Source organism: Pongo abelii, chromosome 1 (genome assembly GCF_028885655.2).
Source record: "Pongo abelii isolate AG06213 chromosome 1, NHGRI_mPonAbe1-v2.0_pri, whole genome shotgun sequence".
Lineage (NCBI taxonomy): Eukaryota > Metazoa > Chordata > Mammalia > Primates > Hominidae > Pongo > Pongo abelii.
Genome location: NC_071985.2, coordinates 88,077,248 through 88,097,852, shown reverse-complemented (window position 1 = coordinate 88,097,852; position 20,605 = coordinate 88,077,248). Strand labels below are relative to the sequence as shown.

The following is a 20,605-nucleotide window of genomic DNA, read 5'->3' as shown; positions in this document are numbered from 1 at the left end:
TGAATAGAGGCCCTGTCTGATGTCTCGCAGCAGGGATTCCTGGAAGGGGGGACTCAGGAATGCTACAGAAGTCTTACAGAAGGCCAGGTGATTAAAAATCCACCAGCAGGAAGGTTTAACATACCACCCCTCTCGGTAAACCAGGAATTGCATATGCTACTGTAAGAGCATCTGGCTTGGGTCCAATTGAAGTACCTGGATAAAGGTCAAGTAAGTTTTACTGTGGGACTATGCAGGGTGTAATGGAGGGCTGGAAGGAGCAGGCTGATGCCTCAGATGCCGGAACACCAGGCAGAATCCAGGACTCAGGATGCTCCTCAGAGGGGAGATTCTCCCATGGGCACTTGGGGTGAATCTGTGTTCATTTTTGGAGGATTCCACTCAGTCAAATGTATTTTGAGCATCTCCTGTGTACCTGGACCTGTGGGAGGCACGGTCAGCTGGTGATGACTAAAGCATGTTTTAGCTGTGTGTTCTAGACAGGAGAATTGCATGGAGGTATGGGAGTCCTCTCTAAGGGTATCTCACCTACTCTGGGGGTCAACAAAGGGGAGGTAGAGATTAAGCAGAAATCTACAGGATCACGAATGTTGGGAGATTAGGGGATGAGTGGGTAGAAGAGTGTTCTGTGCACAGGGCGGAGCATGTGTAGATGCCCTTGAATGTGAGAAGATATGGTGTGATTGAGGAACTTCTGAATAATTGGCAAGGCCACTGGTGTGAGATGAAGCTGGACCATGTGGCTATGTAGGCCATGCTGAGGATTTTGATTGCTGTCTTTGAGCAAATGGAACAAGTGTGGGAGGTTCTTGAAGAAGGGAATAAGATGACCCAATTTGCTTTGTAAAGAGATCACTCTGACAGCCTCACGGAGAATGGTTTGGAGAGGGCCATGTGGAGAAACCAGTAAGGAGGCCATTGTATAGACAAAGTGAGAGAGGAAGATTTTCTGGGATCAGGTAATGGCAGTGTAGACAGAGAGGTAGAGGGGAGAGAATTGGGAGGTCCTGGTCACTGATTAGCATGTTCAGGGATGACTCTCAAGTTTCATGCGTGAAAAACTGGTGGATTTCCTAGGGGCTGCTAATCAGGATGAGGAAGGCTAGAGGAGGAACATGACATGAGAGAAGGAGGGGAAAAAAGTATGAGTTTCCATTTTGAAATATATTCCTCCAATTCCCAGGTGTCAGGCCAACCTAGCTCCATTGCCCCAGGAACGTGTGGGAGCCTGCATCCTGCAGGAGAGGCAGATGAAAGGAGTGCTGTTTCAGAGTGATCACCTGCCACCAGTGTATCAGTCTTTGACTGAAGGCAGGGAATTGGTTTTGCCTGACCCCTATAGGAATTGACAGAGCCCGGATCTCTGAAGGTTGTTGGCTCCTAGGCCTGAACTTCATCTATCTGCTGAGCTAACCTTCCAGTCAAGAGTGGGAGGGTGCTGCCTGAGTTCAGTTTACTGCAGAATTGCTTGAAGTTGAGCAGTTAGAAGGGCCACCTTCCAGAAAGTGCGTCTGGTCTAGATGGTGTCTTACACTTTGCTCAAGATGAAGACTCAGGGACAGACAGAAGTTACTTGTGGAGGTGGTAATGATTAGTTATCAAGGTACTCTTCGTTGTGGTGTCATATGTGTAAAGAAAGTATTCACATACCACACCCTCTGGTTTTGCCCTGTGCAGTAGACTTTCTGACCCTTTGCTTCCCTGGCATTTTAGTTCTGCTCTTGATTCATGTTATTACAGTGGATGTTTAGCTTTTGTCTAGGAGATGCAGACCTGAATCCTGCTTTGTATATTGTTTTAATCTCTCTGGATGACCCTAAGGTGTGGCTATAGCGAAAACAGGTTATTTATTCCAGACACATTCTCAGAAAGGCAGATTAGTGATTCTTTTTTGTAATTTATTTTATTTTTAAAAATTTGTTTTCAGTTTTTGTGGGTACATAATAGGTGTATAGGTTTATGGGGGCACATGAGATATTTTGATACAGGCATGCAATGCATAATAATCACATCAGGGTAAATGGGGTATCCATCACCTTAAGCATATATCCTTTCTTTGTGTTACAAATAATCCAATTACACTCTTTCAGTTATTTTTAAATGTACAATAAGTTATTGTTGACTATAGTCATCCTATTGTGGTATCAAATACTAGATCTTTCTCATTTTACCTAATTATATTTTTGTACTCATTAACTGTCCTTCCTTCCCCCCGCAGCTACCCTTCCTACCTACTGGTAACCATCGTTCTACTCTCTATTTCCATGAGCTGAATTGTTTTAACTTTTAGCTCCCACAAATAAGTGAGAACATGTGAAGTTTGTCTTTCTGTGCCTGGCTTATTTCACTAACCTCCATTTTTATCTGTGTTATTGCAAATGACAGGATCTCATTCTTTTTCATGGCTGAATAGTATTCCATTGTACTGCATTTTCTATATCCATTTGTCTGTTGAGGGACACTTAGGCTGCTTCTAAATCCTGGCTATTGTGAATAGTGCTGCAGTAATCTGGGAGTGCAGATATCTCACCAATATACTGATTTCCTTTCTTTTGGGTATCCTAGCAGTGGGATTGTTGGATCATGCTGTAGTTCTAGTTTTAGTTTTTTGAGGAACCTCCAAACTGTTCTCCATAGTGGTTGTACTAATTTACATTCCCATTGATAGTATACGAGGGTTCTTTTTTCTCCACATCCTTGCCAGCATTTATTATTGCCTGTCTTTTGGATAAAAGTCATTTTAACTGGGGTGAAAGATATCTCATTGTAGTTTTGATTTGCATTTCTCTGATAATGATGTTGAGCACCTTTTTATGTACCTGTTTCCCATTTGTGTGTTTTCTTTTGAGAAATGTCTAGTCAGATCTTTCACCCATATTTAAATCAGATTATTAGATTTTTTTCCTACAGAGTTGTTTGGGCTTCTTATATATTCTGGTTACTAATCCCTTGTCAGATAGGAAGTTTGCAAATTTTTTCTCCCATCCTGTGGATTGTCTCTTCACTTTGTTGATTGTTTCCTTTGCTGTGCAGAAACTTTTTCAACTTGATGTGATCCCATTTGTCTATTTTTGCTTTGGTTGCCTGTGCTCATGGGGTATTACTCAAGAAATCTTTGCCCAGTCCAATGTCCTGGAGAGTTTCCCCAATGTTTTCTTTTAACAGTTTAAGTCTTAGTTTTAAGTCTTTAGTTCATTTTTATTTGATTTTTGTATATGGTGAGAGATAGGAGTCCAGTTTTATTCTTCTACATATGGATATCCAGTTTTCCCAGCACCATTTATTGAAGAGACTATTCTTTCCCCAATGTATGTTCTTGGCATCTTTGTTAAAAATTAGTTCACAGTAGGTGTATGGATTTGTTTCTGGGTTCCCCATTCTGTTCCGTTGGTCTATGTGTCTGTTTTTATGCTAGTACCATGCTGTTTTGGTTACATGTTCTGTAGCATGTACATGTACATGTTCTGTAGCATGTACATGGTTACATGTTTTGTTCTGTAGCATAATTTGAAGTCAGGTAATGTGATTCCTTCAGCTGTGTTCTTTTTGCTCAGGATAACTTTAGCTATTCTGGGTCTTTTATGGCTCCGTATACATTTTAGGATTTTTTTTCTATTTTTGTGGAGGATGTCATTGGTATTTTGATAGGGATTGTATTGAATCTGTAAATTGCTTTGGGTAGTATAGACATTTTAACAATAGTGATTCTTCTAATCCATGAACATGGGTTATCTTTCCATTATTTTGTGTCCTCTTCAATTTCTTTCATTAACGTTTTATAGTTTTTATTGTAGAGATCTTTCACTTCTTTGGTTAAGCTAATTTCTGGGTATTTAGATTAGTGATTTTCTTTGCATGAATGAGAAGGAAGGAAGGAAGAAGAGCAAGTGAGTGTGTGGTGTGAGTGTGATGTGTTAGTAGGGGTGTGGGGTGAGGCAAGTGTGTGGCATGTGAGGTGTGCATGTACATGTGCACCATGACTGTGTGTGAAGGTGTGTGGTGCATGTATGCACACATACCAGCTGGGGTAGTGGCTGATGTAGTGAAGGAGGTACTTGTGGGGTGAAGATAGTAGATGTCTTAATGTGAGCCCCTTGTTAGGAAGCCTTGTCCAAAACTTGAAGCTGCCTCTTCCCTCCACCTGTCCTCCCTGTGTCCCATGTTTCCTTTGGCTTTCTCAGTCCAGCAGTGCCTCTTCCAGAAGAGGTAGAAATGGGCCAGGGTCACGGTAGCAGGATAGGGATGGGTTCCATCTGGGTATTTGTGTTCAGGCCCAATGGTGGGTCTCACTGGGCAGCAGCCCCTTTCCTGGTCTGCTGGGATCCAGTGGGAGGACCATACAGTCCCCCATGCTCCCTGTTATGGGTGACCTTGCTCGGTCCTGTGGCCCCGGCTCTCATGTGATGGCTGAGGGAACACGAGCCCCTCAAGGCCTGTGTGTTCCTGACTGCACGGTGTTCAGGGCAGGAGCCATCAGCTGTGCAGTGTCAAGGAGAGGGGGCGTGGAAACTGCCCCCAGCTGGCCTGTGAAGTTGGGCAATCACAAATCTGGGCCTCACGTCATCCCTAGCTCTGGGTCACTGTCTTGTTGACAGACTGCACTGCCTCAGCAGAGCTCAGAAGGAAAAATGTAACCACAGTTAAATCTGGCCACACTATTAGATCTAAGTGGTTTTGTTTATCTCAGTGAGTTGTGAGGTTCTTCAATAGCTGTGTTGCTCCCCATGGGCCGTGGTGGGGCTGTCCTCTTGGAGCCAAACTGCAATGTGCTCACTGCTTGCCAGTTGTGTTCTTCAGTGTATTAGCACAAACTGTTGATCAATACTAGGGGAAATCCCTTTGTGGTGTTTAGTTTTTGAAACCGTCCTCACTGGGATCAGGCCTCAGCTCCAAATTTCGGGAAAAACTTGCTTTTCCCGTAACTACAGGACATCCCTTTCCCGCACAGATGTCACAGTCTTATCTTCACTCTTAATGGAATCTTTGCTTGGGTAGACTTTTAAGTTATTCTGGGCTCTTAATTTCTAGTATATCCCTTGGGCTGTTTTATCTAATTTATGTATAATAAGGAAAGGCAAGTCCCAGTGAGTCAGTGTATAATGGGATGATGTATATGAAGGAACTCATGTCATAGATGCTTAATCAATGAATCAATGTTGGGTTGTCCTATTTTCTTGTTTCATTCTTATAAGGAATGATATCTAGAGATTATGCCTTTTTAATTTTTACTTTTTGAAACAGAGCCTCAGTCCGTCACCTGGGCTAGAGTGCCATGACACAATCTCAGCTCAGTGCAACCTCCGCCTCCTGGGTTCAAGCAATTCTCGTGCCTCACCCTCCCGAGTAGCTGGAATTGCAGGCATGTGGCACCACACCCAGCTAATTTTTGTATTTTTAATAGAGATGAGGTTTCATCATGTTGGCCAGGCTGGTCTCGAACTCCTGACCTCAAGTGGTCTCCTTGCCTCAGCCTCCCAAAGAACCAGAATTACAGGCATGAGCCACAGTGCCTAGCCAAGATTATACTTTTGATCCAGCAATCTTACTTCTAGGAATCCAGCAATCTTACTTCTAGAGCTACTTGGATGGGCTCAAACTTGGCTAGATGAAAAGTATAATTTGTAGTAGTGTCATAGCATGTCCATCAGTAGGGGAGCCATTATATGTAATGTAATAGTCCTGTATTCATTGGCATAGAGAGATGCCCTAGTTGTATTTAAAATCAAAAAACCAAGTTGCAGAACAATGTGAGTAATATGAACCTTTACATAAAACAAATTCCCTCTTGTCTGTGAATATATACTCATCAGTACACAAAGAGAGATGTACATCAGCTGTTACATTGGGGACTTTTATTCTTTTGTGCTGCATATTTCTGCATTATTTGAATAGCTTACAGTAAGAAAGTACTCATATTAAGCATTCATCTTCAAAAAATTTTAAATAAATTAGTTCATTTCTTTCCTCAAATCGGGAACTTAATCAAATGTGTCAGGTATCTAAAACATCTAGGGCTAAATCAGTGAAGTTCCATTAGTTAAAAAAGGTATATATTCTTTTTTTTTTTTGAGAACACTAATATTTGCCAATCACTTTTGTGTAGGACATTTTATTCTGTTTGATCTTTACTGAGAGCCAATTTTACAGTTGAGGAAATTGAGACAAAAGAAGTGAATTGCCTTGCCGTAAAGTAGTGGTGGAAGAGTCTTCACACCCAAGGCTTTCTGGCTTGAAAGGCTGCTTGGTTAGATACAGTGCTCTACTGGATCTCTGGTTAAGAGCAAGATGAAAAAAGGAAGCAGTAATTTCTGGTTAACTTGCTTTTTATAAAGTTAGAAACAGACTCAAAACGAAACACCCTTCTGGCTCTTAATTTCTTCATCTGTAAAATGGGCAGATGAGCTGGTCCTTTACCCTTTGGAACTTTCTGGGATTAGGGACACTTGCTACCCCTCCTCTCAATGAGTGTTTGCTTCTCCCCCACAGTATGTAGGAAGCCTGGATGTGCCAAGGCCCAACAGCAGGGTGGAGATCGTGGCTGCCATGCGCCGGATACGGGTGAGTGGCCAGAGGCGGGCTGTGTGGAGTGGGGAGTCAAATGCCTTAGCTGCTGGCCTTCTAGGTAGGGCTGGAGGGGCCAAAATGGATGGCTACACCCCTTGCAAACCCAAACTCCTCCTCTCTGTACCCTCTAGGAAGCTGTTCTGAATTGAACGTTTGATCTTGATGAAAGGCCCATGTTAAAATGGATGTGATGGCTGGAGTGGTACCATCTTCCCTCTCTTGTGAACTGTTTAGCTCCTCAAACTGAGATACAAGTTACCTTGATGATGTGTGGTGACTGGCCAGGGACTGATGTCTCTTTTTTATTCAAAGATTTTAGGGAAAAGGTTTAGTAATGATCTGGCAATTGACTCAAAAGAGATGGGGTTTCACCGTGTTGCCCAGGCTGGTCTTGAACTGCTGAACTCAGGCAATCCACCCACCTCGGCCTCCCAAAGTGTTAGGATTACAGGCATGAGCCTGTATAATGTTTATAATGGAAGCTTTTATTAGAAATGGTGGCTCTTGAATAGAATGGGAGTGGAATAAGTACTCTAAATAGGAAAAATAACATTAGCAAAGATATAGTATGATGAACTGTTGCCTGGATAAGGGAGGACAAAGAAATTGGCTTGATTAGGGCATTCGAGGGTGGGTAAGCGATGTCTTATATGGGGAGGGTGGAGCTAGTTAACAAAATGGTTTGAACTTCAGTCTGAAGGAGTTTGGGATTGAGTCCATACACAGTGTGAAGCCTTTATACATATATATATATATATATATATAGAGAGAGAGAGAGAGAGAGAGAGGGGTATAGAATATAAGATTTACTTCGATTTTTAAGAGTAAATGTGGGGGAGGAGCCAAGATGGCCGAATAGGAACAGCTCCGGTCTACAGCTCCCAGCGCGAGCGACGCAGAAGACGGGTGATTTCTGCATTTCCATCTGAGGTACCGTGTTCATCTCACTAGGGAGTGCCAGACAGTGGGCGCAGGTCAGTGGGTGAGCGCACTGTGTGCCAGCCGAAGCAGGGGCGAGGCATTGCCTCACTCAGGAAGCGCAAGGGGTCAGGGAGTTCCCCTTCCAGGGGTGACAGACGGCACCTGGAAAATCGGGCCACTCCCACCCGAATACTGTGCTTTTCCGACGGGCTTAGGAAACGGTGCCCCAGGAGAGTATAGCCCGCACCTGGCTCAGAGGGTCCTACGCCCACGGAGTCTCGCTGATTGCTAGCACAGCAGTCTGAGATCAAACAGCAAGTCGGCAGCGAGGCTGGGGGAGGGGCGCCCGCCATTGCCCAGGCTCGCTTAGGTAAACAAAGCAGCCTGGAAACTTGAACTGGGTGGAGCCCACCACAGCTCAAGGAGGCCTGCCTGCCTCTGTAGGCTCCACCTCTGGGGGCAGGACACAGACAAACAAAAAGACAGCAGTAACCTCTGCAGACTTAAATGTCCCTGTCTGACAGCTGTGAGGAGAGCAGTAGTTCTCCCAGCACGCAGCTGGAGATCTGAGAACGGGCTGACTGCCTCCTCAAGTGGGTCCCTGACCCCTGACCCCCGAGCAGCCTAACTGGGAGGCACCCCCCAGCAGGGGCAGACTGACACCTCACACGGCCGGCCAGGTACTCCAACAGACCTGCAGCTGAGGGTCCTGTCTGTTAGAAGGAAAACTAACAGAAAGGACATCCACACCAAAAACCCATCTGTACATCACCATCATCAAAGACCAAAAGTAGTTAAAACCACAAAGATGGGGAAAAAACAGAGCAGAAAAACTGGAAACTCTAAAAACCAGAGTACCTCTCCTCCTCCAAAGGAACGCAGTTCCTCACCAGCAACGGAACAAAGCTGGACAGAGAATGACTTTGACGAGCTGAGAGAAGAAGGCTTCAGACGATCAAATTACTCCGAGCTACGGGAGGATATTCAAACCAAAGGCAAAGAAGTTGAAAACTTTGAAAAAAATTTAGAAGAATGTATAACTAGAATAACCAATACAGAGAAGTGCTTAAAGGAGCTGATGGAGCTGAAAACCAAGGCTCGAGAACTACGTGAAGAATGCAGAAGCCTCAGGAGCCGATGCGATCAAATGGAAGAAAGGGTATCAGCCCTGGAAGATGAAATGAATGAAATGAAGCGAGAAGGGAAGTTTAGAGAAAAAAGAATAAAAAGAAACGAGCAAAGCCTCCAAGAAATGTGGGACTATGTGAAAAGACCAAATCTACGTCTGATTGGTGTACCTGAAAGTGACAGGGAGAATGGAAACAAGTTGGAAAACACTCTGCAGGATATTATCCAGGAGAACTTCCCCAATCTAGCAAGGCAGGCCAATATTCAGATTCAGGAAATACAGAGAACGCCACAAAGATACTCCTCGAGAAGAGCAACTCCAAGACACATAATTGTCAGATTCACCAAAGTTGAAATGAAGGAAAAAATGTTAAGGGCAGCCAGAGAGAAAGGTCGGGTTACCATCAAAGGGAAGCCCATCAGACTAACAGCGGATCTCTCGGCAGAAACCCTACAAGCCAGAAGAGAGTGGGGGCCAATATTCAACATTCTTAAAGAAAAGAATTTTCAACCCAGAATTTCATATCCTGCCAAACTAAGCTTCATAAGTGAAGGAGAAATAAAATACTTTACAGACAAGCAAATGCTGAGAGATTTTGTCACCACCAGGCCTGCCCTAAAAGAGCTCCTGAAGGAAGCGCTAAACATGGAAAGGCACAACCGGTACCAGCCACTGCAAAATCATACCGAAATGTAAAGAACATCGAGACTAGGAAGAGACTGCATCAACTAACGAGCAAAATATCCAGCTAACATCATAATGACAGGATCAAATTCACACATAACAATATTAACTTTAAATGTAAATGGACTAAATGCTCCAATTAAAAGACACAGACTGGCAAACTGGATAAAGACTCAAGACCCATCAGTGTGCTGTATTCAGGAAACCCATCTCACATGCAGAGACACACATAGGCTCAAAATAAAAGGATGGAGGAAGATCTACCAAGCAAATGGAAAACAAAAAAAGGCAGGGGTTGCAATCCTAGTCTCTGATAAAACAGACTTTCAACCAACAAAGATCAAAAGAGACAAAGAAGGCCATTACATAATGGTAAAGGGATTAATTCAACAAGAAGAGCTAACTATCCTAAATATATATGCACCCAATACAGGAGCACCCAGATTCATAAAGCAAGTCCTGAGTGACCTACAAAGAGACTTAGACTCCCACACATTAATAATGGGAGACTTTAACACCCCACTATCAACATTAGACAGATCAACGAGACAGAAAGTCAACAAGGATACCCAGGAATTGAACTCAGCTCTGCACCAAGCGGACCTAATAGACATCTACAGAACTCTCCACCCCAAATCAACAGAATATACATTTTTTTCAGCACCACACCACACCTATTCCAAAATTGACCATATACTTGGAAGTAAAGCTCTCCTCAATAAATGTAAAAGAACAGAAATTGTAACAAACTGTCTCTCAGATCACAGTGCAATCAAGCTAGAACTCAGGATTAAGAATCTCACTCAAAACCGCTCAACTACGTGGAAACTGAACAACCTGCTCCTGAATGACTACTGGGTACATAACGAAATGAAGGCAGAAATAAAGATGTTCTTTGAAACCAACGAGAACCAAGACACAACATACCAGAATCTCTGGGATGCATTCAAAGCAGTGTGTAGAGGGAAATTTATAGCACTAAATGCCCACAAGAGAAAGCAGGAAAGATCCAAAATTGACACCCTAACATCACAATTAAAAGAACTAGAAAAGCAAGAGCAAACACATTCAAAAGCTAGCAGAAGGGAAGAAATAACTAAAATCAGAGCAGAACTGAAGGAAATAGAGACACAAAAAACCCTTCAAAAAATAAATGAATCCAGGAGCTGGTTTTTTGAAAGGATCAACAAAATTGATAGACCGCTAGCAAGATTAATAAAGAAAAAAAGAGAGAAGAATCAAATAGATGCAATAAAAAATGATAAAGGGGATATCACCACCGATCCCACAGAAATACAAACTACCATCAGAGAATATTACAAACACCTCTATGCAAATAAACTAGAAAATCTAGAAGAAATGGATAAATTCCTCAACACATACACCCTCCCAAGACTAAACCAGGAAGAAGTTGAATCTCTGAATAGACCAATAACAGGAGCTGAAATTGTGGCAATAATCAATAGCTTACCAACCAAAAAAAGTCCAGGTCCAGATGGATTCACAGCCGAATTCTACCAGAGGTACAAGGAGGAGCTGGTACCATTCCTTCTGAAACTATTCCAATCAATAGAAAAAGAGGGAATCCTCCCAAACTCATTTTATGAGGCCAGCATCATCCTGATACCAAAGCCTGGCAGAGACACAACAAAAAAAGAGAATTTTAGACCAATATCCTTGATGAACATTGATGCAAAAATCCTCAATAAAATACTGGCAAACAGAATCCAGCAGCACATCAAAAAGCTTATCCACCATGATCAAGTGGGCTTCATCCCTGGGATGCAAGGCTGGTTCAATATACGCAAATCAATAAATGTAATCCAGCATATAAACAGAACCAAAGACAAAAACCACATGATTATCTCAATAGATGCAGAAAAGGCCTTTGACAAAATTCAACAACCCTTCATGCTAAAAACTCTCAATAAATTAGGAATTGATGGGACGTATCTCAAAATAATAAGAGCTATTTATGACAAACCCACAGCCAATATCATACTGAATGGGCAAAAACTGGAAGCATTCCCTTTGAAAACTGGCACAAGACAGGGATGCCCTCTCTCACCACTTCTATTCAACATAGTGTTGGAAGTTCTGGCCAGGGCAATTAGGCAGGAGAAGGAAATAAAGGGTATTCAATTAGGAAAAGAGGAAGTCAAATTGTCCCTGTTTGCAGATGACATGATAGTATATCTAGAAAACCCCATTGTCTCAGCCCAAAATCTCCTTAAGCTGATAAGCAACTTCAGCAAAGTCTCAGGATACAAAATCAATGTGCAAAAATCACAAGCATTCTTATACACCAATAACAGACAAACAGAGAGCCAAATCATCAGTGAACTCCCATTCACAATTGCTTCAAAGAGAATAAAATACCTAGGAATCCAACTTACAAGGGATGTGAAAGACCTCTTCAAGGAGAACTACAAACCACTGCTCAAGGAAATAAAAGAGGATACAAACAAATGGAAGAACATTCCATGCTCATGGGTAGGAAGAATCAATATCATGAAAATGGCCATCCTTCCCAAGGTAATTTACAGATTCAATGCCATCCCCATCAAGCTACCAATGACTTTCTTCACAGAATTGGAAAAAACTACTTTAAAGTTCATATGGAACCAAAAAAGAGCCCGCATCACCAAGTCAATCCTAAGCCAAAAGAACAAAGCTGGAGGCATCACACTACCTGACTTCAAACTATACTACAAGGCTACAGTAACCAAAACAGCATGGTACTGGTACCAAAACAGAGATACAGATCAATGGAACAGAACAGAGCCGTCAGAAATAATGCCACATATCTACAAGTATTTGATCTTTGACAAACCTGACAAAAACAAGAAATGGGGAAAGGATTCCCTATTTAATAAATGGTGCTGGGAAAACTGGCTAGCCATATGTAGAAAGCTGAAACTGGATCCCTTCCTTACACCTTATACAAAAATCAATTCAAGATGGATTAAAGACTTAAATGTTAGACCTAAAACCATAAAAACCCTAGAAGAAAACCTAGGCATTACCATTCAGGACATAGGCATGGGCAAGGACTTCATGTCTAAAACACCAAAAGCAATGGCAACAAAAGCCAAAATTGACAAATGGGATCTAATTAAACTCAAGAGATTCTGCACAGCAAAAGAAACTACCATCAGAGTGAACAGGCAACCTACAAAATGGGAGAAAATTTTCGCAACCTACTCATCTGACAAAGGGCTAATATCCAGAATCTACAATGAACTCCAACAAATTTACAAGAAAAAAACAAACAACCCCATCAAAAAGTGGGCGAAGGACATGAACAGACACTTCTCAAAAGAAGACATTTATGCAGCCAAAAAACACATGAAAAAATGCTCACCATCACTGGCCATCAGAGAAATGCAAATCAAAACCACAATGAGATACCATCTCACACCAGTTAGAATGGCAATCATTAAAAAGTCAGGAAACAACAGGTGCTGGAGAGGATGTGGAGAAATAGGAACACTTTTACACTGTTGGTGGGACTGTAAACTAATTCAACCCTTGTGGAAGTCAGTGTGGCGATTCCTCAGGGATCTAGAACTAGAAATTCCATTCGACCCAGCCATCCCATTACTGGGTATATACCCAAAGGACTATAAATCATGCTGCTATAAAGACACATGCACACGTATGTTTATTGCGGCATTATTCACAATAGCAAAGACTTGGAACCAACCCAAATGTCCAACAATGATAGACTGGATTAAGAAAATGTGGCACATATACACCATGGAATACTATGCAGCCATAAAAAATGATGAGTTCACGTCCTTTGTAGGGACATGGATGAAATTGGAAATCATCATTCTCAGTAAACTATCGCAAGAACAAAAAACCAAACACCGCATATTCTCACTCATAGGTGGGAATTGAACAATGAGAACACATGGACACAGGAAGGGGAACATCACACTCTGGGGACTGTTGTGGGGTGGGGGGAGGGGGGAGGGATAGCACTGGGAGATATACCTAATGCTAGATGACGAGTTGGTGGGTGCAGCGCACCAGCATGGCACATGTATACATATGTAACTTACCTGCACATTGCGCACATGTACCATAAAACCTTAAGTTTAATAATAATAAATAATAATAAAAGAAGAAAAAAAAAAAAAAAAAAAAGAAAAGAAAAGAGTAAATGTGAGATTTTAACAAAATTTTATTGGTTGGATGCTTTAGGCTCCGGGAGTGTAAATGCGTTTTCTTCTGCCATTTTGTCTACTTTCGGAAAGTTCAGTATGCATTCTCATTGGTATACATGGTTCAGTCTGTGAACTTGTTGCTTTCTGACTCTGTGGTACGTGGAGCTGAGACTGAACAAGGATCAAATTCTCTTCTGATACCTGTGAAGGAATTTGTCCATGTGCTCTGCACTGGAACAGAATAAATTACCTTGTGCATTTCAAAGGTAGGTTTGGGATTGGTGAAATGGATTTTAAGTGTTTTTTTTAAAGAGATAATTGGCATTAGAGATGGCATGATTGGTCATCCTTGGATGCAGCCTGATTTATTCTTTAGAATAATTGTTCTGTAGAATAATCTACTCACCTAAATGGAAAAACATGTAGGTGATGCTGTAGCTTCATTTTGCTTTGTTAATTTTACTTTCAGCCAATCCTTCCTCTGGTCAACAGAAACTTCAGTTCAATGACAGCAACATTGGGAAGAAAATTTACATGCTTGGGGCTGTTTCTCTGAGCAGTTCATCAGCCTAATAAAATCTTTTCATTGCCTTGATCTTCCCAGTATTTCAGCATTTTTTTATTGTTAAATTAAATTTATTGAGACTGCTATTAAATACAATAGTACTATTTTTCATGGACATGGTAAGAAGTAGCTTCAAAGCACTTTCACTTGAGTTGTTTCATTCAACATTCACAGCAGGCTGTGAAGTGGGGAACCAGTTACCCTCATTTTCTAGATTAAACTGAGGCTCAGAGGGGTAGGGTGAGGAGTCTCGCAGGTCTAGGAAGGGGCAGGCATGTGGCCTGAATGCATTTCTTCACTCAGTCTCATGAGAACATGCAACTTTCGAGTGTTTCCAGGCCTCTTCTTTTCCTTCACCTTCTAGCTCAGATAGAAAGCACAGAGGCCTCGGCTGGGGAACATCTGGAGGTGTTACAGTTAGGATGGGCTGCTGCTTTCACCACAGTTGTGGTTGCTGCTGTGATAAGACGGACTGGACCTGCAGCTGGCCTGTCCTTGGGGTTTCAACCAAAAAAAGTCCCTTTTTAATTCACTTTTGACAAAGAGACAGGGAATATGTTGTCAGTAATATCACTATCATTGTGAAAGTGGTATCTCTGTTAATAGTAGCTATTATTAGGAATAGCTACTTATGTGCCAGGTGCTTTGTTAGGCTTTTTAATATTGAAATAATATTTTATTATTTTATTTACTATTTACAACTACTCTAGATGAGGATATTATTATTACATTTTATAGATGAGGAAATAGAACCTTGGGCAGATTAAATAATTCTAGGTCAAGTTGCTGTTAGTAGGAAGAGTTGGGATTCATATTCAGGACTGTGCTAGCCCATTTGTAATCCTGCTGAAGGCTCTTTGTGACCCTAATATGAGTCATTACCCCAGCTGAGGAACCAAAGAACTGGGACATGGAACCTCCCCAGTAAGAGAGCCAGTGGCAGAGATACAACTTCATGGAACAAACAGAGGTACAGGAAAACATCACCCGGAAGCAAGGGAAGGCCAAGGCATGGGATGGGGCTGGCTGGTTGTGGGATCCGGAGGCATCTATGGTTGGAATGTGACTCCAGTCTCCTTTTCCCTCATCATCTGCCAGACGTTATGGCCCATGTGCCTCTTCCTGTGGCTCCCTTCCTATGTGCTGCTTCCAGTGCTTAATGAGCAGCTCATTAAATTAGAGGGAGCAATTAATTGGCCAGAAAGCTGTTTGGTCTGGCTGTCCAGTCTCTTGTTTAGACTGGCCACCATTAATAGCAAGTGCTGTGGTATGTGTTTTACCCTAAAACCCTCAATTCACTGCTAGGTCCAGGCTGCTATTTTCTTTTCTTCTTTCCCTTTTAAAAGCTGTGTTGGCTGTAATTACAGCTGTCAAGAACTAGGGCATGGGATTTCTGTGTAAAGGACTATTCTTGACTTTGTCCTTTTATGTAGAATGGTGCCAGGCTAACATTGGGCAGGCTTTTGGTTGCTGGGTGTTCTGATGGGTTCAGAAGACACAGGCCTTACAGCTTGGCTGGAGCAGTGGGTAGACCTTGGAAAACAGCAGTTATGATAAGGATCACAGGGCCTTGTGTGTGTGAGATGTCAACCTCCCTGATCCTGTCTAGAGCACTAAAGGGACAGTTGATGGGCAGTGAAGATCATCTGTTTGCCAGAGAGAGAAGCATTCAGAGTGAAGGGATCTGTGTGACGTGCCCCATTCATTCTTTGAGCTAGGGCTCTAGCTAGTGTGTGCACTCCTATTCCTTACCCCAGAGAGGACTCTGAGCTAAATATCTGGACTTTGTTTTTCACTGGTGCTTTCTTCTTCCCTCTCTCTATTTCTCATTTGGTCTCTCACCCTCTTGATGTTCTTTCTGAATTTATGTTATCTGTCTTGAGCATATTTTGCTTTTTTTCCTTTTTAATGTGCTTTCAGTGTTTTTTATGGTGGTAAATGTGTAACATTAAATTTAACTATTTTTAAGTGTGAAGTTCAGCAGTGTTAAGTATATTCACACTGTTGTGTCACAGATCTCTAGAACTTTTTCATCTTGCAAAATGGACACTCTATACCCATTAAACACAATTCCCCCTCCCCCTCTTGCCAGCCCTTGGGAACTACCTTTCTACTCTCCGTTTCTGTGATTTTGTCTACTTCATATGAATGAAATCATATAGTATTTGTCCTTTTTTGACTGGCTTATTTTGCTTAGCATAATGTCATCAAGGTTCATCCGTGTTGTAGTATGTGACAGGATTTCCTTCCTTTTAAGGCTGCATAATATTCCATAGTGTGTATATACCACATTAAAACAATCCATTCATTTAACTATGAACATTTTGGTTGCTTCTACCTCTTGGCTGTTGTGAATAGTGCTGCAATGAACATAGGTATGTAAATATCTTTTTGAGATCTTGCTTAGAAATTTTTGGGATATATACCCAGAAATGTGATCGCTGGGTATGGTAGTCCCGTTTTTAATTTTTTTGAAGAGCCTCCATACTGTTTTCCATAATGACTATCATTTTGCATTACCATCACATCTTCCTTGTTTATTGTTTACCAGAGAGTAGAAGCTAAGTGTTAGAACCAAGACCAAACTGCAGGCCTCTGATTCCAGATCTGGTACTTGCCCCTGCTCTGTACCAACTCCTTGGTATTAGGTTTTTCCATATATTACTCTCTGATCTCTACAATGACCCAGACAAGAAGGAAGCTTAAGGGACACTCCCCAGAACTACAGGACAGTTGTCCTCCTCGCTCTTTGTTTACCAAGGATCCAAAGGTCTGAGAAGTTGCCAGCTGGAAAAAGAAGGGGAAAGTGAGAGAAGAGGGAATATGGCTCCTTTTTAAATTCAAACAGATTTTTGTTTTCTTTTAGCTGTGTGGCTTAGAACAATTCACAAAGTTCAGGGAAGTTCTGCCTGAGCTGGGGATTGGTCTGACACTGGTGCTGCTTGCTTGGAGGTTGCTGGTTGAAGGTGCAGGGTGGCTGATAACGCTGAAACCAGGTTACTGGCATTGCACTGTCAGTCCAACTGTGTGAATAGGTGAATCCAGCAGCCAGATGTTGGGTATGATTTGCATTAGTAAATATGAACACCAATCTGTCATTTAACTTTTTAGCTTTCCTGGGAAGGCAGCACTATGTAGTGAAAAGAGCTCTCAATGAGGAATAATGAGAGCCGGACTTGAGTCTTCTCCTTGACTTAATATATAACCTTGGCGAGGCATGTAACTGCTGTTAATCTCAGTTTCCTCATTTATAAAAGGCAGAGCATGACATTTCTTGTTCTGTCTCTCTAGTGCTATTGTTGAATCTGGGATGAAGCATGGAAAAATGTTTTATAAACCATAAAGTGCTATTTATATTCATTGGTATCATTTTTATACCTTCCTTTGGGTTTCAAAGCATTTCATAAATGCAGATAAATACCCTGAGAGATATTGAGCTGCCTCATCTAGCCCCTTTTAATAGCTAGAGCCTTTTTTTCAGGTTTCAGTGCAAACATCCCTTCCTTGGGGAGGCCTTTCCTACCTAGGTCATCTTGTCCTCTCATGTTCTGTGGCACCACACCCCTTTTTTTTGTAGCACTGAGAGCAACTGTATTCTCAACGTTTGGCATGGTGCCCTTCTGTGCTCAGTAAACATTTGCTGAGTGACTGAGAAAATTAATCTTACTTAATAACCACCTGAGCATAAACCCATGAAATCTGGAGAGGCTCCACCAAGGCGGTTCTGGGGGAGGAAGACAGCTGCACTGAAGTCAGACTTGACGGGTTCTATAGCTTTGTCAAGGATGCTGGTATGGAGAGAGCTGGGCTGCAGTGCCCACCTCCAGCATGTCACTGGGTGGCTCCTGACCCCTTCACCTTTGGAACCCACTGTTGCTGTGGGAACTGGGGGCTTTCAGTGCTGTCCTTGTGGCTGGAGACTCGATTTCTTGCTCTTAAACCAGGGGATAGATCCCTGCAGTCGAAATGTGGTGCAGCCTCTGGAGGCCAATACAGACCAAACCTGGGAGGGATGTGTGCTGTAGCCAGATGACACTCAGGGGTATCTGGTCTCCTGTGGTGGCTTCTCTGGCTGTAGGTTGGGCAAAAACTTGGCCCCACTGCAAATGGTCTTCCAAATGGTCCAGTGTAGAGTCAGAGTTTCCTATTTAACGGTGACTTGGTTTCTCAAGTGTGGCACTCTGGAGTGGTGTTGGTCTTGGCCTTGAACAGAATGCACCGGTGACCAGAAAATGGCCAAGCCCTCCTCTCCCTGTAGCCCTCTTCCAGAATTGCCAACTCTTCCAGAAATTCTCTCAAGAAAAACAAAAACAAAAACAGAAAAATATAAAATGGCCTTGGATGCTCTCTTGGGAGAACATAACTGAAATGCTCTTAGGAGAACATCCAGGGACTGGTGGACGGGCGGCTTTATGGAGGCAGCAACTGGAGTTGTGAGTGCCGCCTGTCAGCACTTGTGTTTCCTTACCCACCAGCAGTACGCTTCGGCACGTGGTCTCATGCATTCAGCCCTGAAATCCATATTTTACCTCCTCTGGGAGGCTTTGTCCAGGAGTCACTTTATCCCTTTTTATAATTTTCTCCCTAAGTGGCCCCCCTCAGCACCATTTACTCCTTTGTTATTGTTCTCCTTTTCATCCTGAGTTCAGAGTTGGCAAGCCTACCTCAGAACAGCTGAAGTTGTAACACAAACCACTCTTTCACTGTGTTAGTATGGCTCTATTAATTTCCTATGCTGCTGTAACAAATTATTTAATACTACAAACTTAGTGGCTTAACACAAACTTATAGTTCTGGAGGTCAGAGTCCAAAATGGGGCTAAAATCAAGGAGTTGGCAGGGCTGCATTCCTTCTGGAGGTTCTAGAGGAGAATCTGTTCCTTGGCTTTTCCAGCTTCCAGAGGCTCCCTGGATTCCTTGACTCATGGCCCCTTTCCATCGTTAGTGCTGGCAATTGTGTCCCTGAATTATGGCCCCTGCTTTCTGTCTTCACATCTCTTTCTCTGACTCTGACTCTCCTGCACCTCCATCGCCTTTGGTTATAAGGTCCCTCGTTATTAGATTGGTCCCTCCTCATTCTTCCTTCCCCAGTAATCCAGGATAATCTCCCCTTCTCAAGGTCCTTAATTTGGTCACACCTGCAAAGTGCCCTTTGTCATGTAAGGTAACACATTCATAGGTTTTGGGGATTAGGTCATGGACCTCTTTGGGGGGCTTTGAGTCTGTCTACCATAATGGGATTAGAGTGTTAGGCTCATAGCAGGGATTGGAGAGATTCCACCCCCTACTGAGGTACTCCAGTATTGGGATCAAGAACAACTAAATTCAAATCCTGTTTCTTCTGTTTACTAGCTAAATGACTGACCACATTTCTTAATCTATCAGTTGTTCTTTAATCATCAGGAAAATTGGGATAATGTCCTCTTGGCACATGTATTTTACAGTTATACATGAATGCATGCAGAATACTGAGTGAAGTGCCTAGCATGTGGATTATGAACCATAAATAATAGTTCTTTGCCTCCTTTCTTTTTTTTTTTTTTCCTGAGACGGGCTCTTGCTCTGTCACCCATGTTGGAGTGTGGTGGCATGATCATGGATCAGTCCAGCCTCAACCTCCCAGGCTCAGGTGGCCCTCCTAGTAGCTGGGACTACAGGCATGTGCCACCACACCTGCCTAATTTTTTAAATTATTTGTAGAGATGGGGTCTCCCTATGTTGCCCAGGCTGGTTATTCCTTTCTAATTACTATGCATTGGAGCAGGGCATTGGGGTCAGAAAACCGTACATGTTGGCTGCCAAGCACGCATAAGCACCTGCTAAATGTTAGCTATTATTAAATACATGAATTCAATTGCCTCTAGGGCAATTATTATGTTTAACCAGTCAGTACATCAGTGTTTCTCAGAATGGATTCTGTGGCTCTCTTGGAATTTAGGAATGTATGTTCAAGTGTCTGAGAGTTCTCCATAAGAATTTTAAGACTTTGTTTTTCATTTGATCCTAATGACAACAAGATAAAATAAGCCTGTTCTGGACTGTTGGAAGGGCCATTGTCTGCCCGAGCACTGTCATTTGAGTTTATCATTCACAGCTGTGTTTGTCTGCTTGTTTCTACGTGTGTTGCCATCAAATAGTTCTTCTGTAAGGGTTATGCCCTGAAGAAAAAGAACAGAAAGTTTTATATATAATGAATTCTAGTAAGGTGAAGGACATGACTGCACTTTGCACAGTTATGAGTTATGAATCAAGATTTTTGAGGTAGTTGAAATAGAGAGATGGAAGTAGCAGAAAAATGGAGTTAGTGCATGGTGCACGGTACTGAAGGCAGGGCTGATATGTAGCCATAGTTCCTGAGGCAGCCTCTGGAGTTGCTGATGGCTAGTGTTTGTCCTAATAACTCTCAATGTCTTTTCTGATTTGTTGGGACTGTACCATCCTGGCTGTCAAATTTCTGAGTATCACCCTGGGTATTCCTCTGCCAAACCCAAGAGAACTTGGGGCAGGTAGTCACTGTATATTCCTATTGTGAGCAGTGATTTCATTTCAGTTACAAGGACAAAGTATTCTC

At 42.4% G+C, this 20,605-nt stretch overlaps 1 protein-coding gene across 6 annotated transcripts in view; it reads left to right on the top strand.

The window, feature by feature from the left end:
• The window catches only part of C1H1orf226 (chromosome 1 C1orf226 homolog), a 319,795-nt gene that overhangs the window by 77,085 nt on the left and 222,105 nt on the right, over positions 1-20,605 (top strand). For 4 of the 6 annotated variants that reach the window (XM_002809868.5, XM_054526412.2, XM_054526432.2 and 1 more), the window contains one exon: positions 6,487-6,558. The exons of 1 other annotated variant lie outside the window; for it this stretch is intronic. In XM_002809868.5, coding sequence (XP_002809914.3) covers positions 6,487-6,558 — 72 coding nt within the window. Of the gene's footprint in view, positions 1-6,483; positions 6,559-20,605 lie in introns of those variants that run through there. One more of the 6 variants, XM_054526426.2, reaches the window with a different exon arrangement.